General features: G+C 40.3%; 1 protein-coding gene across 2 annotated transcripts; it reads left to right on the top strand.

Moving 5' to 3' along the window:
* The first annotated feature begins 1059 nt into the window (after positions 1–1059).
* Positions 1060–17150, top strand: SKP1 (S-phase kinase associated protein 1). Of its 2 annotated transcripts, none has more exons than XM_042983932.1 (6): positions 1060–1253; positions 4133–4229; positions 9907–9980; positions 13819–13962; positions 15418–15558; positions 16254–17150. In XM_042983932.1, exons 2-6 carry the CDS (start codon positions 4133–4135, stop codon positions 16287–16289), a joined length of 492 nt encoding a protein of 163 aa, XP_042839866.1. In that variant the 5' UTR covers positions 1060–1253; the 3' UTR covers positions 16290–17150. The 2 variants fall into 2 exon arrangements, with proteins under 2 accessions (XP_042839866.1, XP_042839872.1); XM_042983938.1 differs by lacking the exon at positions 1060–1253 and adding an exon at positions 1493–1511.
* The last annotated feature ends 1557 nt before the right edge of the window (positions 17151–18707 follow it).

Raw genomic sequence — 18707 nt, 5'->3', positions numbered from 1 at the left:
TCAGTTGTGGCACCTGGCAGACACTGGATACCACAGCTTGTAGACAAAGGCCTGGTAACCCAAGAAGTTGCTTGGCCTCCCTGCCCAGTCCCATCCCAGAAGAGCTGTAGGCCTCTGATTTCTTTAGGGGGCCCTGTTTGGAAGTTTCTTTTGTCTCCCTGGCGTCAGGAATCCCATCACATGCCTGGTGGTTAGGTGAGCCAGGCGCCTTAGTCTCCTAGGGAGGGGTGGCAAGGTTCACGAAGCAGCAAAAGGGTGGAGCCCAGAAAAGGCCCTGACTGGGTGGCATGGGGCTTGGGCGCAGTGCTTTGCCAAGCTCTAACCCCTTTCCTGTAGCGTTGGTTCCATCCTATGGACCCGGACAGAGTTCTGCGCAGGCTGCACCCTGACTGCCTGGTTCACCGCAGAATCCCCCAGCACCGCTTCATGCACATTTTGCTCAATACACGTTTGCGGGAGGGGCCTGGACTTGCGGTTTCCCTGCAACGATGGTTATTTTTGGCCTGGAGGCCTTTTCAGAAAACAAGTAGGAAACAACGCTTAGGAACACTAAACTGTGTCGTTCTGAATTTGTTCTCAGGTATACAGCAGGGGAAAAGGTAACAGAACTTCACTTCATGGGTTGTTATGGAGAGAGAACTAACGCATGCTGGGCACAGGGGATGACGCTGAGGCACCCAGCGGTATCTCAGGGCGGTGACTGCAACGCCCATCTGCCATTCTTCGCCTGAGCCTTCTTTCCCCTTCAGGAAAGGGAAGCCAGAAAGGCTCCCGAACACTAACCCTCCCCTCCCCCCCCCCCCCAAGCAGTTTCTAGGTTTTTCAGGACTGGGGTCTTTAATTCGGCTTAGGCCAGCCCCTGCCTGAAGGACCCTGGCTGGCTGCGGAGTACCCCAGCCAGGCCCGCGCTCCTGCTTTCAGGACAGCGAGCCGCGCTCTCGGGGGTGGGGTGGGGTGGGGTGGGGTGGAGCGGGAGGGTAAGGACGAAACCCCGCCCCCGCGCCTCGCGCCCGCCGCCTCTCCGCCCCACCGTCCTCGGCCTGCGTCAGGCGATCTCGGCGGCCAGCCCCACCGGCTCTGTGACGCCTCCGGCTCCGGGGTCCTCGGCGCCTGCGCCCGCTTCTATAAAGGCCGACGCCGCGCCGCGCCGCCGTAGTGGCCTTGTTCTCTGCCTTTCTCTTCTCGTAGCGGAGGCCCCCCCCTGCCCTATTCTTGTCACCCTCCGGCCCGCAGTCTCCTTGAGACCGAGCACCGTGAGTAGACGCAGGCCGAGCGGAATGGGGCGGTAGTGCCGTGGATTTCGAGCTGGGTGTCCGCACCGCTGTGCTTTGGCCTGCCGGAGGCGGGAGGCACCTGGGCCTTACGTCCCTCAGGCCCAGTGGAACCTGTCGCTGGCTCCCGTTCTCCCGCCCCACCTCCCCCTCCCTCCCATCCCCCCCGACGGCGAGGCCTCTCCTGGCCGCGCGTCCTCACGACGCCTCGTGGGCGCCCAGGCTGGCGGGCGGGAGAAGGTGCGAGCCGGGCCCGGGATTGGTCCTTCCTCGCACGGGGCGAGCGTCAGTCGGCGCAGAGCTCGGCTGCGAGGCCCAGGCTGCGGCCCTGGGCTTCTCTTGGGCGTGGGTGGCGGCGGGGCTTTCAGTGCAGGTCTTTGGGCGGGCGTGGGCGTGGTGTGCGTGTTTGTTGTTTTGGTGTCCGGAGGGAGCGTGGCCGGTGGGAGTTTGGGAGCGCTGGATTTTTGGCTCGCGTTCCTTCTCTCCCTTGTATCTGCCCTCACTAGTCCCGGGTCCTGGCTGTGTTTGGGCCGCATGCTTGCAGATAGCCGCTTGCTCCTTCAGAATATTTCTCGCCATTTTTTTGCCACAGCTTGGAGTTGCTGAAACAACTGTTGAAATAGCAGATGCCCTCGTCATGGTGGTGTGACTTTTAGGGAGGCCTAACTCATTAAAAGCCAGACGCTTTGGGTCATGGTTTACAGGGTTAGAATGTTCACCTGGATAGGACCTCACGTTTGGGTTTTGGGATAGTGAATGTATCAGAGCGTCACAATAGAATGTATCTGTCACAGAGCAACGCAGACTTCGCTCTCCTCTCCAAAAGGAGGTGCCAGAATTCGGGTCCCTTAAAACAGCTTTTTCTTTATGTTGTTGACAGAACCTGCTTCATTCCAGTCATGGAGGGTGATTTAATTTTCAAGATGAGGAACTTAAAGAATTGCTTGAAAACCTGTCAAATCAAAATCTCGTCCATTATTATTGCAGTTTTGCACCGAATTCTAGCTCTAAGACATTAAAAAAAAGTTCTCTTTAAGTATTAAGTTTGGCATCACAAAGTGCATCCGATTACAGATTAACAGATTGCCTCCCTGCTTATTTAATAAGATCTCCACTCCCTTAAGAGTAACCTAATACAGGAATTTGACTATGACTAAGCAGATCTAATTATTTGCCAAGAGTTATTTGAGAGAAATACGAAATGGTCACCTTCCTTAAAACTAATTTTATCAACGAAGTCCCAGACTTGTCATTCTTTAGTGTTCATTCCAGTACTATCGAATGTAAAAAGAATGTAGAATGTTATGTTAAAAAACGTTGAAGTATTTCCTTTGGGATTACCTTTTGTTACTGCCCTGTCACAGGGAAGGTTCTCTGTACTGGGCCCTTTTCTGTTGAACAGAACAACTGCATTATTGGCAAGCATTAAGCATCATGGAGGAACAGACATCTTTGTGAACTGAAAAGTGAAATGAGATTGTCTCTAACCATTGATGAGTGAGAGCAGGATATTTCAGTGGCTGGTTTTAAAACATTTTTGCTTCCTTTCTTTTGTTTATTTGGAGGAATGGAGATAATTGGGAAAAGGCGAATGAATATTTTAACTGATTTCATGGGTTTGAAGTCTTTGATCCTAAAATAGGTGCAGTGAATGGTTGAAATTTTTTTAGTGTTTGAGAGAGAGAGAGAGAATCCCAAGTAGATTCTCCATGTCAGCACAGAGCCCTATGTAGGGCTTGAACTTACAAACCATGAAATCATGACCTGAGCTGAAATCAGGAGTTGGGCGTTTAACCAGCTGAGCCACTCAGGCGCCCTGCAGTGAACGTTTTAAATGCCAAACTCTGCAATTTCAACTTAATAGTGACATTGCAGGATTATGAATACTCAGAAGCAAGGGCCTTTCAATTCTGTACTTGAAACTTGGAGAGATCGTGGATTAATCTTGAGAGTCCTCCCCCAAGTGCCTTTGCCAACAATCTGAAAATAAGAAATTGATGGCTTAGAACTTTTAATTTTAAAGAAGTGTTTGGTTGTTTTTTTGTCAGAACTCAAGTCCTTTGTAGTTAATTGCTTAATTAATTTTTATCTAAGAAGTGTCTTTTTCCCAATGACTCATAATTTATCTGAGGTAATAAATACATTTTTGGAGCAAGTAATGGGTTATTTCTTTGAGGATTTTAGCAGAACTCAAACTTGGAAACCTGGACAGTTGTAATGAAAGCTAAGAAGTACTGTTAAATTTAGGTACCTTATTTGGTTTTGTAAATTAGATTGATTATTTATCCTTAAATATTTCATTATCTTGCATATTTTACATTGATGCAAACATATGTAAGTATATTCTCATATACTCCTTGGATTTGAACTCATTTTTCACTTAAGTTTCACTATTGGAAAATGAGTACGTTATTAGCTTTGTTTGTTTAGGACTGACCACCCTCAGGTTTGCAGTTTTTTGTGGCAGTTAACTATTCAGATGAGAGTAATGAGTACTTAGTAAGAGCAGAAAAGCAGGCAAAGACAAAATAAACAAGTTTATTTAAAGTATATTTTGCATTAGAAGTGTAGAATGTAACTCTTAAATTTATTCCAGTAATAATTTCATTAGGGCAGGCCTTAAAAGCTTGTGTTCCTATGAGTTATAAAAAATTTGAAACTTTGAAAAAATTTTCTGTCAACACTTCTATGCTAGCCTGTGAATAACCACTTGAAGTGTTTAACAGGGGTTTTACATAGTACGGGTCCTTAGGATTTTGTAGTTAGTAAGATAGAGGTCTTCTAACAGACTATAGTTGACCAAATGCATAGAACTAATATCTCTTAAATTTCAAGTTCAATATAATACCTTTTTTTTTTAGATGCCTTCAATTAAGTTGCAGAGTTCTGATGGAGAGATATTTGAAGTTGATGTTGAAATTGCCAAACAGTCTGTGACTATCAAGACCATGTTGGAAGGTAAGTTTATTAGAAAACCTGGGTGAAGGAAAAGTAGAAGTAATATTTAGGTGGAGATAACCTGTGAACATTGAATTTATACAAGGCATGATTTGTCATTAAGTGCACAAGAGTATGAGGGGTAAAGTTTACATTTTTTAAATTAAAAACTACAGTTTTCTGATACAGGACATCCTTGCTGTATTGTCTGAATTAATGAGGTTTTTTTTTTTTTTTTCCCCATTGCTAAATAGGTAAGGCCATAAACTAATACTGAAGTGATTTCCCAGCATCAGACAATAATGGCCCGCCCAATTCTCTTTGAAGTAAATTTGGGTTCGCTGTTTGTAATGAGAAAAATAAAAGCCTCCGGAAAAAGAGATACCTCCCTATATGGTAGCTAAATAGAGTACTTTGTTTCAGCAGGGGAGTAAGCTGAGTAGATGGTAAACTGAGATGTTGGTCTTTTTTTTTTTTTTTTTTTTTTTTAAACCACGTTTTCCTTTTTGTCTTTTTTGTCGTTCCTTTGAAACTGCTGCAAAGCATAGATCCCGCACGTTAAAGAAGTAAGGTTACAAAACAGGTCCTGAAACATTTTGAAACTTGTACTAGTTCACTTGAATCTTTTCTTACTATTCCAGTGGGTTGGTAGACATTAGTTAATAGTATATGGAGACAATGCAAATCAATTTCTTGCATTGGTGAAAAAAAATTAATAGTAAGAAGAATGTTGTTCTGTATTCAAATATCAAAGGTTTTTTATGTAGCTTATGCTTCAGCTAAGAGAAAAGTTACATGCCAAGCACTAGCTGTATGTTGGGGAAAGGAAGCTAAGTGAGAAACCGTCTTTGCCCTTGAAGGATTTATAAACTGGGAAGAGAGAAAGACACCAAACAAGACACACTGTCACATGGTATAATTAGTGCATTGATAAAATGTGCCAAGAGGTGCTGGGGAAATATCTTGGCTGATGTTATTTTTCAGGCTTGGGTAGAGACTATAGTGGGTGGTACTAGTGAGGCAATATTTCAAATTTAGTAAAATTAGGATGTTTTGGGAGGTTATTCTGAGGTAAAGTGGACAAGGTGTGTTAGAGAAAAGTAAAATTGAAGCTTTTAGTTGGGGTTTATTGGTGTGGGGTGAGCTTGTGATACTCTAGTTGGTAGAGCTGAAGAATGGGCTTGAGAGAAATGGAAAGAATGTGACTTTGGAGCTTGAACATGTTATGTATGTTTGGTCCCCTCCCCACCCCACGCCCAGAAGAGTTTTGTAACAGTCTACTAGACAGTTGACTGTGTGGATTGATCCCTGAGCTGTAGACTACTAGGGATACATAGACTTTGTGTGGTGGGTTATAGGAGTATTTATCTGTGGGAGTAAATTGAGGTTGGCAGTCAGCCATATTGGAATGGGAGACAGGTGGAGTTAAGAGAGTAGAAGTCAGAAGTGGAGAATGAGTGGAATAAGATTTGTGGAAGTCAAGGGAGGCATTTTGAGGTGACCAGAGTGATTATCACATTCATCTACAGACTGGTTATTTGGAATTTCGTAGTAAGAGGATTTCTTCCTGCACATATTAAGTTTGGTAGAGGCAAAAGCTAAATTACAGAGGGTGTGTCTTCTGTTTTCTAAGCTGGTAATTTCTGTTTGCTGATAAAAGCTGAACATGTAATTCTTTTTGGTAATTGGTACCAATCATGTGGCACTTACGGTCCTGTATCCTGGTACATACATACATAGATCACTTCTATTAAGTTGTAAACCCCTTGGTACATCCCACAGTCACTGTTCATCAAGTACCTGTTGAATGAAGAACTATGGTATGGTCACTAATAAAGAGTGTGAAAGCATTCCAAGTGTCCCTAAAGGCAGGTGAGTAAGGCTTTATCTAGAAGATGTAGAACTGATACCAAAACTGCTGCCTGAATACTTGCTTTGGCGATGAAAGTGTTCTTTATTTCATCTTAGTAGTGTCTGGCACACTAATCTGTCCTGTGCTGCTTCAAAAAGCATTTGCCCATATAAGAACATAGGGCTCCGTGAAGGTTATCCATGCCTCTTTTGATCACTGAAGCAAGTGGAGTGATAGCAACAGTTAAATGATTCTTTGCTTTCATAGCCTTTGGGCATCATAGGTGAATTGTTTTTATCTTAAGTACCAGTCGTTTATATAAAATTCTAGCTCATCAGGATTGGAGCCCATTGGATTTGGCAGCTTACTGCTTTCTTTGTTTTGCATCTGCAGTATCTCTGATTATGGGTTTTTTTGTGACTTAGAAGACAAAAATAAAACCTAATCACAGTATAATCAGAACTGAAAATCTTGGCATGTGTGCACGTGGACTTACTGATTTGTTCAGGTTCAGGATGTGATATCAGGATACAGGTGTCTTTCAGAAGTCCTTGAAACTAAATAGCTTAAAGGAATGACTGTTGCTACTTGTGAAGTTAGTCTAAAAGTGGAAAAGACATTGTACATCCTTAGTTTAAATGCTAGGGAGGTGATCCTTGATAACTGTTTTATTTATTTTGAGAGAGAGAGCGAGCAAGCACCTGTGCACGCACAAGATGGGGAGGAGCAGAGGGAGTGGGAGAGAGAATCCCAGGCGTGCTCCACACCTTCAACACAGAGCCTGATGTGGGACTCAATGCCACAAACCGATCTGTGAGATCATGACCTGAGCTGAAATCAAGAGCCAGAGGCCACTCAGGTGCCCCAATAAGGCCCTTGTTTTTAACAGGGCTTAAACCTTCTTCCAAATAACATTTGGATCTAAACAAGTTGGTGTTCTGTATTATGGTTCCTCAAGTATTTTATATATTGTAACTTCTTTTTCTCCCTTCTGATTAAAAATACTTCACACTAGGGGCACCTGGCTAGCTCATTCAGTAGAGTATGTGACTTTTGATCTCAGGGTCATGATTTCAAGCCTCACATTGGGCATGGAGCCTACTTTAAATAAATAAGTAAGTAACTAAGTAAGTAAGTAAATAAATTTTTAAAAAGGCATTAAGTTTCTTTCCTTTTTTTTTCCAATGTTTATTTTTGAGAGAGCCTGTGCCGGAGCACCTGGGGAGAGGCAGAGAGAGAGAGACACAGGATCCAGAGCAGGTTCTTCCTGATAGTAGAGAGCCTGATGCTGGACTTTAACTCTTGAACTATGAGATCATGATCTGAGCTGAAGTCTGACACTTAACAGACTGAGCCATCCAGGTGCCCCTGAATAAATTAATTTAAAAAATACTTCATACTAGAACAGGAAAAGCAAAAGTGGCTTAATGCAAATTGGGATAGTCATTTTTGTACTTTTACTCTAGGTCGAGATGGGATCAGGGAATGACATTGGTAGAAAGGAGGAGAGGGGACAGGATTGATCCATCTGTACAGGAAACTAAGATAATTTTTCAGTCTACTCTCATCTTTACCACTCCACTGGAACTGCTTGTTAAGCTCAGTGACTTCCATGTTGTCAAGTGCGTGATCTGTTTCATTTCTCATCTAGACCTGTTGACAGCATTTGATCATCCCCTTCTACATTTGACTTCCAGGATACTTTACTTAGTACTTACCTCACAGCTTTCTATCCTCTCATTTTTAAATATTGATTGATTGATTGATTGATTGAGACAGCATAAGTGGGGGAGAGGGAGAGAGAATCCTAAGCAGGCTCCGCATGGTGACTGCACAGAGCCTGATGTGTGGGGCTCGAACTTAAGAAACTGAGATCATGACCTGAGCTGAAACCAAGAGTTGGATGCTTAACTAACTGAGCCACCTAGGCACCCTTCTGTCTTCCCATTTTTAAAGTCTGTAGTTCCTCAAGGCTGGCTTAATCATTGGATCTTTTCATAATATATGTACTCCTTGATTCCCTTGGTCATCTCATCTAGTCTCATAGAGTTATATGCTGTCTGTACACCAGTTCCCCAAACTACCTATGATTCTGATCTGTTTTAATTTTTACACTTGACATATTTAACTGGTTGGTCTACGCTTGGAGATCTAATTGGTACCTCAAAGTTAGGGAACTAGACTAACTTTGTCTAGTTAGACAACTAACTAGATTGTTCTTATTCTTAATTCCCTGCCCTTCAGAATAACACTTCTCTGACATATCAGAGAACACTTCTCTGCTCATATCAGTTAATGGTAACTCCAGTGGCACTTTCATCCATCCAGTTCCTCATGTCATAAACTTTTGTCTTCCTTGACTCTTAACTCTACTTCCCATCTGTTGGCAAACCTTTTTGCCTCTACCATCAAAATACATACAGAATTGGGATCATTCTTCCATAGCTGTAAACCTGTACAAGCCACCAGCCTCATAGTTGTTTTTCTTCTTTCTCCTGGTCTCTGCCACCTATTCCCAATACAGTAGCCAAAATGCACAGTACCCAGTTACTATCAGGTCCTCTGTTGTTGGTCTCATCTGCTTTCACCCTTGCTAACCCTGCTCTAGTAATACTGGATCCCTTCTGTGTTATTAGAACATGCTAGACCTTCCTATCAGAAGACCTTTGCCTTTGCCATTTCCTCTGCTTAGGTGTTCTGTCTCCTTTAGGGTTTTACTCAGGTGTCATCTTTTAAATAAGACATGTTTGAGCAGTTCTATCTAAAATTGCAGCAATTCTTTGCATCCTCCTGTGTTCATTGCTGACTCTCCATTGCCTAGGACGCCTGTTAACTTATCAGGAACTGAAATGATTTGATTCACCACTGGCCATGTCAGCATAACTGATTCTTTGCTACAACCAGTATAGTGCTGAAGTAACTTTGGGACACTAATCTTGGTACTTGCTAACTAGTAAATAACTTTGGCCGTTCTTTTAGTCATGTAGAGACTGAAGGATGGACCCATTTGGCATGAAAAATACTCTTATTTAGAATCTTTAACGTAGGGATTTTATTTTTAAGGTTTTTCCGTGGAGTTCACCAACTACTTTGAGAATCTGAAAGTTAGGTGTTTTTACCAGGACAACCTGTAGATTCAAAATTGTAGGTAATATGTACGTGATGAATAACTCTTAACAGGTATACACTGAAACTGAGTCCCTCAACCCACATTCTTGTTAATTTCCCTACACAGAATATTGTTAATACTTCTGTATTCCTGTGAAGATATTTTAAATCTAAATATCTAAGTATATGCCCATTTTTATTCAGATAACACTTATTTTCTTACACCTGGCTTTTAAAAACTTTAATCCTGAGATCATACCAGTACATAAGGAGCTGCCTGCCTTATTTTTGTCAGTGGTTGCATGATTTGTGTGTGTATATATACATCTTTGGGCTTCAGATTTGAGATTCTGTTACTTGAATACTTTTTCCTCTGTCTTTCTAAATGCAGCCCATCTAGAGAGTTTGGTATTAAGAGTATGGCTAAGGGTCTGGCTTTAATTTTTTACTAAATGGCTGACCAGTCATCTCAGTCCCACTTATTAAGTGACTTTTCTTTCTCATTAAGGATCCTTTTTGTGTAATAATCCTAAAATTGTCTATTCCCACAACTTTTTATAGTTTTGGGTGGTTTATGGACCTGTTGGGAACCACTAACTTTAAATGCTCATAAGAGAACTATTTTTAGTAGAGTAGTTTTCATAGTCATAGACAGCGTCTTACAACTTACTCATTTGAGACATAGCCTCCTTGGTATAAATAATGGGAATAATGGCAACTCTCTTCTGGTTTTCTTAGATTTGGGAATGGATGACGAAGGAGATGATGACCCAGTTCCTCTACCAAATGTTAATGCAGCAATATTAAAAAAGGTAACAAACTATATATTTGTATATATGCTTTTGTTTTTTCATTGAACACCCTTGTGATCTTATTGTACTGCTACATAGATCGCTTCCTTACATCCACTGATTATGACTCTGAATATTTGTTATGTTTATTTAACTAGGTCCTGTGATTATTTGTTAGATACGCTGCAAGGGGAGCTTGAGAATAAATATACCCACACCATTGACCACCTTACCTTGTGTCTAAGCATAAAAGGCTCTTCACACTGAATAGAATTTTAGCATTTCAGGGTACATGGCTCCTTAACAGAGCCAGCCATTTAATTGGATGCTCATCTGAAGAAATAGCACTGAGTTTTATAAAGTGGAGGAAACTAGTTAGGCTTAGAGATGAGAATGGTTGGTTCCAGTTGGCCTTTTGCTCAGAGATTTTCAAAAGTCATTGGCTATATGCAGTTTCATCTTAATGCTTTCTCTTGATCCTGGTGTGAGATACAGCTGTGCTGCGTATTTTTCCATATCCTACCACAATTAGTGATTAGCATTTCTTTTAATTGCCCTAGACTGGGTAAAAAGTGATTCTCTAAGCCTGAACATTTTTTGGCATGTATTATTGGCCATTTGTATTTTCTGCTTGGTCTGTTTTCCTTTGCGTGTCTTTCTGGTGGGCTTTTTAAAAATTGTTGTAGGAGCACCTCGGTGGCTCAGTTGGTTAAGTGTCTGACTTAATTTTGGCCCAGGTCATGATCTCATGGTTCATGGGATGTAGCCCTGTGTTGGGCTTTGTACTACCAGCACGGAGCCTGCTTGGGATTCTCTCTTCTCTCTCTGTCTCTCTGTCTTTCTGTCTCTCCCTCTCTCCCTCTCTCCCTCCCTCCCTCCCTCCCTCCCTCCCCTGCTAGCATACGTGCATGCGCTCTCCCTCTCTCAAAATAAACTTAAAAAAATTGTTATGAAATACACATAACAAAAATTACCCTTTTTGGATGCCTGGGTGGCTCAGTTGGTTAAGTGTCTGATTTGGGGTCAGGTCATAATCTCGCATTTGGTGAGTTTGAGCCCTGTGTTGGATTCTTTGCTGACAGGTCAGAGCCTGGAGCCTGCTTCAGATTCTGTTTCTCCCTCTCCCCCTGCCCCTCTCCCACTTGTTCTCTCTCAAGAATAAATAAATAGGGGCACCTGGGTGACTTAGTCGGTTAAGCGTCCAACTTCGGCTCAGGTCATAATCTCACGGTTCATGCATGAGTTTGAGCCCTGCGTCACACTCTGTACTGACAGCTCAGAGCCTGGAGCCTGCTTCGAATTTCGTGTCTTCCTTCCTTTGCCCCTCCCCCACTCATGCTTGCTTGCTCTCTTTCAAAAATAAACATTAAAATTTCTTTTTAAAAATTGCCATTTTAACTTTTTTAACTGTACAGCTCAGTGGCGTTAAGTACATTTGCACTGTTGTACAGCCACCACGACTCACCATCTCTAGGAATTTTTCCTCATTCCAAACTGAAACTCAGTACTCCTTAAACAATAACTCCTCAATAACCCCTTCCAGCCCGTTAACCACTGTTTTCTGTGTCTGTGAATTGGACTGTTGTGGGCACCTCATATAAATGGGATTATACAATATTTGTCTTTTTGTGTCTGGCTTTGCATAATGTTTTCAAGATTCATCCATTTTGTAATCTAGTGGACTTTTTATAGGAGTTGTTTATGTGGTGTTTCTATCACTTTGCATTGACTTAAGTCAGTTAATAGTGTTTTATGGTTTAGAAGCTTTATATTTTATCTAGTTAGATTTTTTTTTTCTGGGTATTGTCTTGCAATAAACATTCTGTTTTATCCTAATGTAAAATGCATCTAAAAGGACTTTATTCAAATGCCATTTTTTAGGTGTTGGAGTTATAGCAGTAACCAGAGACCAAATGTCTGCCCTTAGGGAATTAACATCCTAAAGGTGTGGGGGAAACATACAAGATAAATAAGTCAGATGAGAAAGTTGTGGAGCATAACTGGGTTGGTCGATGGAGAGTTAGCTATTTTTAAAATAAAGGTGGTTAGGAAATGCCTTACTGAGAAGTCGATCTTTGAACAAAGATATGATTATGTGGGGGAATAGAGTTCTGGGCATGGGGAGCAAGTGCAGTGACCCTAAGACAAGAGCATGTTCTATGAGGAAAGGTGGGAAGGCAGCAGTTGTGGTGACTAGAGCATAATGAACAAGGAAGGAGTTAGTACAGAAGATCAGAGTTAATGGTCTGGGTGATACGGGGCCACTTCAGAGAATAAGTTTTTTAAGCCTATTCTTAGGAATATTTGAACTTACATACTGAATAACTGCATGATCCAAAACTGCAAAAAAGTATATGGTAAAACCTCTCATCCTTGGCTCTGTCTAACCTGCAACCCCCTCAAGTAATACTAGTCAACATTAGTTTCTTACATATACTTACCAGTTTTTTTAATGCTTACGTAAGCAAATACTGCTGTTGTTTTCTTATACAACTGGAATACTTAAAAAACTATTGTTTCTTTCATTAAAACTCCATAGCTTGACTTTCCCTTCTAGAAATAGTTCTTTCCTTTTCTTACATCCTGGCAGTATAGTTTGTCAGTTCTGCCATTTTTTCTCAGCATTGCTTATTCCTCCAGTATTATACTGAATAAATTTTAATCATACAGAAAAGTGAAACTGTACAGCAAACACCCATTTACCACCTAGATTCTGTAGCCTATAACTCTTTCAGTGTTGATTTTGGTCTTTATGATGGTACATAGAGTCTAACCAACTCTCTGAAACTTTATATGTGTTTATTCCCCTTCTAAGGGAACATGTGGGTTTTTCTTGCTTTGTTCTTATGCCCAGTAGTCTTGTGCGCATGTCACGAATGTTTAGAATTTCTTGGTGATAATGTGTGCACATCCTCATCCTCACTAGTATTTGATAGATTACTTTCCAAAGGGTTTTTTTTTTTAAATTTTTTTTTAATGTTTATTTAATTTTGAGAGACTGAGACAGAACACACGTGGGGGAGGGGCAGAGAGAGAGGGAGACAGAGAATCTGAAGCAGGCTCCAGGCTCTGAGCTGTCAGCAGAGACAAGCGATGAGATCATGACCTGAGCCGAAGTCAGATGCTTAACTGACTGAGCCACCCAGGCACCCCTCAAAGGGGTTATTACCTCACTCTCCAGTATAAAGGTTCATGTTATCCTCACACTATTGCCAGAGATTAGTATCAAAATCCTGAGTTTTTTTTTTTTTTTTTGTCAGCCTCAAGTAGTAACTGTAGTATTGGTTTTTGCATCTAATAAGACTGAGCATTTTCTCCTGAGATTTCTTTTGTGAATAGCCTGTTCATATCTGTAGCTCATTTCTTTAGTGTTTTTTTTTTTTTTTTTTTTTTTTTTTTTTTTTTTTTTTCCAAGTAAGCTCTATCCCCCGTGTGGGGCTCAAACTCACTATTCTGAGATCAAGAGAGAGACACATACTCTACTGACTGAGCTAGCCAGGTGCCCCACTTTGTAGTGATTTTTAAGATTTATATTCTAGAGGGTAATCCATTGCTGGTTGCTCATGTTGCTTGTATTTTTTAGTCATTGTCCTGTCTGACTTTATGTATTTTTTGCACAGGAACTTTTTAGTGTGGTCAAGTATAATTATCTACATGTTTGCTTTTAAGATCGTCTAACCCCTAGGGTTATGAAGATTCCTCAAGCTTCGGTTTTGCTTTTCAAGTTTGACTACTAACTTGGTTATTCAAGTCAACTTCTAGCTAGTTCTTAGCCCAGTGTAAAAATAGCTTTGCCCCAGTAGTGGAATGAGTACCTTGTGATGTAATGCCACAGAGGAATAAACTTTCATTGTTACAGGTCATTCAGTGGTGCACCCACCACAAGGATGACCCCCCTCCTCCTGAGGATGATGAGAACAAAGAAAAGCGAACAGATGATATCCCTGTTTGGGACCAAGAATTCCTGAAAGTTGACCAAGGAACACTTTTTGAACTTATTCTGGTATGTTCTTAATACATTCTTTAAGATATTTCTAGCACTTCTAATAGTTAAATTTGTTAAATTCATTGACACTGAATTTTAATTCTCTATATACTCCAGTGCAGTGCTATATTTGAATTTATATATTAAGAACCATATTAAATAAGTGATCAAATGTAAATGCAACAGAGGGTGGAGATGGTCACATTGAATTTTTAAGAAGCAAAATTCAGCTATGCTGTGTCCAAAACACCCACTTTAAAGAGACAGATTTAAAGGGTGGAAAAAGATTAAATTATGATAACAGTAATCAAAAAAAAACTGCAGTGACTATATTAAAGTAGACTTCAGAGCAAAGAATATCAACCAGGATTAAAGAGGGTTGCTACATAATGATGAAGGGATCAGTTCATTATTAGGGCATTATAGTCCTAAGTGTTTATTGCCTAAAAGAATTTCCAAAAAGTGAAACAAAAACCAGTAGAACTCAAAGGATGGATAGACAAATCCACAATCCTAGTGATTTTAACACGTGTCTCTACTTCATTGATAAAACAAGTAGAATCAGTAAGGATGTAGAAGCCATGAACGACACTATTGACTGACTTATCCTGATGGACATTTCTAGTATGTTAAATATAATGACAGCAGAATACATACTCTTCTCAAAAGTATACTACTAAGATAGACCTGTTAATGGTAGGAAAAAAGTCCAAATTTTTGAAAGGAGTCAAGGCACATACACTGTGTGATCTGATCACAGTGAAATTAAATGAGAAGTCTGTAACAAAGCTATCTGGAAAATCTAAATATTTGAAAACTTAACACTTCTTAGTAACCCATGAGTCAAAGAAGAAATCAAAAGAAAAATTAGAAAAGAATTAAAAATTGTATGCCAGAAAGTATTTTGATCTGAATGGAAATAAAACCCACCACACAAAAATCGCAGATGCAGCTAAAGTAGTATTCAGAGAAAAGTTGATAGCACTAAACCACCTGTATTGGAAAAGATCACTGATCTAAGCTTTTACCTTAAACTAATGAAAGATGAAATTAAAGCCAAAGAAAGGGAATATTGAAGGTAAGAGTAGAAAATAGAGAAAACCAAAGAAACCAAAGAAATTGTTTGAGATCAGTAAAATGTAATGCTATTACTGCTTTTGCCTCTTTAAATATTTTTGTCAAGATTTGACATATGCTTGTGCACCCATGAACACAAACATACACGCCCATAAGTAGCGGCTCTTCTCTAGCATTAGAGGTAGTGTAGTTCGCTTAAGGCAGCAGCAGGACTCCATATTATAGAAGGTATAACAGAAGAACTTACAAAAATATTTCACAAAAGAATCTGATTTATTTTCCCTTTAATTTCATAAAATTAGCATTTTAGTTAATTAGATATGGATTGGCAGTCACTACCTTCAGATTTAGGTTACAACCTCAAATAATTCTTTAATGAAAACAATCACTTTACAGGCTGCGAACTACTTAGACATTAAAGGTTTGCTTGATGTTACATGCAAGACTGTTGCCAATATGATCAAGGGGAAAACTCCTGAGGAGATTCGCAAGACCTTCAATATCAAAAATGATTTTACTGAAGAAGAGGAAGCCCAGGTAGGTTGCTCACAGCTTGTTCTTGATCACACACTTTTTAAAAAAGAATGAAATGCAGACATGCTCAGAAAAGATGTGTGTCTATCAGGGAATCCTGACTTTTACTTGAGGGTTAGTAGGTACCTTCTGTGTTATAAAAATACTCGTTTTGAGAGTGGTCTGTTAAGTCTAAACACTTGCACAATACCACTCCTGCCTAAGCATAAGAACGATTAGTTTTCAATCATAGGTGCTCTTTGATATTTACTCCTTTGCAGTTACTAGTTTTGGCACCTGGGACCTTACATGTAAGCAAGCCATAAATATTTGACTTCAGAAAAGCAACCCCTGTGGATGGTGTTAGGCCAGGACACTTATGAGCATCTTAGTGAGTGGGGGAAGAAATGAATGAAAAGATCAGAATGTTGACACAGCTACAAACTGAAATAATGTGCATGAACTGTTTGAATTTGTTGTCCTGTCTGGTGACTGAAGCTTTAATGCCCATTGCCTTTGCTTTTTTGATAATTTCAGCAGGGTAGAATAAAAACCTGGGGAGGCAAAGAAGGATAACCAGGAAGTGTACTTGCAACCTGGTATTTTTCCAGTTTTTTGTCTGTCCCTTTCTGACCCTCTTCATAGTCTGTTGATGAATCATTAGGTAGTAGTCTGAGGAAAGACTTCTTAAGGTGCTTCCTTATATCTGTCTCTTCTAGGTACGCAAAGAGAACCAGTGGTGTGAAGAGAAGTGAAATGTTATGCCTGACACTGTAACACTGTAAGGATTGTTCCAAATACTAGTTGCACTGCTCTGTTTATAATTGTTAATATTAGACGAACCGTAGACAAACGCAGCAGCAAATCAGTTGTTTTTGCAGAATATTGTCCTCCTTGCATGTGTAGTTTGAGTACAGATTCCAAACTTATGGCTGAGTTTCTTCCAGTATGATCAAAAGTTTTTGTTTCTTCACTCTGAATAAAACTCAACTGTGGGTTCGCTATAGAAGGTGGCATTTTGGGATTTCCCTCTCTGTAAAATGTTTTCCACCTGGTTTATTGTCAGTTAACGTTAGTTTAATAACCTTTTAAAAGTTGGCATTGTAAATAAAACAAGTTGCAAAAAGTTTTCTGAACTAGAATTAACAACGTATTATCTTTATTCATGAGTTGGAAACTGGAAAAAGGCTACTTGAGGTAAATGTTTTGAGTGGGATTATTAGGATGTCTTCCAGCTTCCTGGAATCAAAGAGTGCCACTGGTATTGATGAGCCTGTATGTAGCAGGGCTCCTTTAATTGGATCTAAGGACTTGTTTTTGCATTTTTAATCCTCAGCTTTGACTATGTTGGCTAGAGAGTCAGTTACTCCTCAGTTTGTGGTTTTGGGGGAAATATAACTAGATGGTCTGTTAGCTTTTCAATTAAAAAGGACAAATAACCTGTGTGATATGTCATCTTTTTATAATCAGTGATCCCATGTGGGGGAAACGTCACACTACTTGCATGTAAAAATAATTTAACCTTTAACATTAAAATGTCTGGCAAAACCTAGAAGGTATCCATCATGAATGCAAGATACTTTCAATAAAAAGTAAGTTACATAGTAGATGGTAAATGGTTTGCTTTTGTGTACTTAACTGTGTCTCTTCACTTGTTATTAAATGAGTTAAATATACGAATGGTTTTGTAGCTGGAGACAGCTTATAGTCAGTTTGTGTCCTGACTCACTGGAGGCTGCTCACAAAACAATTGGGTTCTGGTAGGCTTGTGTCTTTTCTGATTGCCAATGACAGGGTTTGCTAGAGCCAATGCTTTATTTTTTATTTATTTTATTTTTTGCCAGTGCTTTAGTTCTTAATCTGTGTACATGGCCACACAGGACTGCATGTCCTGATCTTGTTGCCAGCCTCTGCCCTACAGTAGAATGTTTTCTTGATGGCTTGAGATGGCTCACAAATTGTTTTATCATCTTTTTTCTTTCTTCCCATGTGCTCCCTTTTTTCTTCCTTTCCCATTTAGCATCACCTGTATTCACATGTAATCTTCCTGCATTCTCTTCATGTTTACTGTGAGCTTTTTTGGCTCAGATTATTTGTTGACAGTAATTTGCCCTTATACTTCACCTCTCATTGCCCCAAGTCTGTCTTATTTAATAAAGTCCCGTATGCTGTGTTACATGAATTCCTGTTCGTTGCCTGTACCAGAGATTGCAAGCTACAATCCATGTGTGGGTGAAATCCATCCCACAGCCTGTTTTTGCAGTCTTTGAGTTGAAAATGTTTATGTTTTTAGAGTATTGTTAAAAAATCAATATAGGAGACTGTATTTGACCAAAAAGCCTAAAAAGTTTATTCTCTGGCCCTTGAGAGAAAAAGTTTGCCAACCTTTGTGACTACTTCTGGCTCCCTGGCTCCCTTCATTCCAGGGATCAAACTTGTTTTCCATTTGTCCTAGTTTTAATTGGGAAGGTGGCAGAATTGAACCCTAGCTGCAGTGTCTCCTCTGCTAATTCCTGCCTGTCAGTTCTTGTAAAAAGCTTAATCCCACCCCCCATTCTATCCCTAGCAAGATTATGAAAAACAAAACTCTTGAAAGTTCAGGATTGTTAGCACATGTGCCATGTTTAGTTTGGGAAGGAAACATACCCGCTTCTGGGAAACAAAACCTGTTCTCAGTCTGTATAACCCCCAAGAATTGTTGGAATTACAGGACTAAATAATACCACTACCCATATTTAAAGGACACTAGGATCTTTCTGAATAGGTAAGACTCGAGTAGACAATATAGTAAAGATTTTTGCCGCCTTCCTGATTTTGTGTAGATTATGGCCCTAGGCTTTAAACAAAATATCCTGATAATGTTAAACTCTCAGGTTTAATAGAAGTCTGACAGCTCATCCAATAGAAAATAGGCCATTTGTGGACATTGCGTGCCCACAGAAGTCATAGGTATGGTGTTCAGAGGCACTTCAGGCTGGCTGCAGCACTCGGCCTACCTTACTCCTTCTAACCTGCTGTCCACTCAATAAATATTTCTTTAATATGCCTACTAAGAGTTTCTGTGTCCTTACCTTACGCAGGGAAAGTAAGTGGCCCTTTCTCCTTATCCACAGTAACCAAACCTATCTTCAGAGATACACTCTTTCCCACTCTCCCAGCTTTTCTAAACTAAA

Source organism: Panthera tigris, chromosome A1 (assembly GCF_018350195.1).
Source record: "Panthera tigris isolate Pti1 chromosome A1, P.tigris_Pti1_mat1.1, whole genome shotgun sequence".
Taxonomy (NCBI): domain Eukaryota; kingdom Metazoa; phylum Chordata; class Mammalia; order Carnivora; family Felidae; genus Panthera; species Panthera tigris.
The sequence above is the reverse complement of the archived record's forward strand: the minus strand, read 5'-3'. Positions and strand labels throughout refer to the sequence as shown.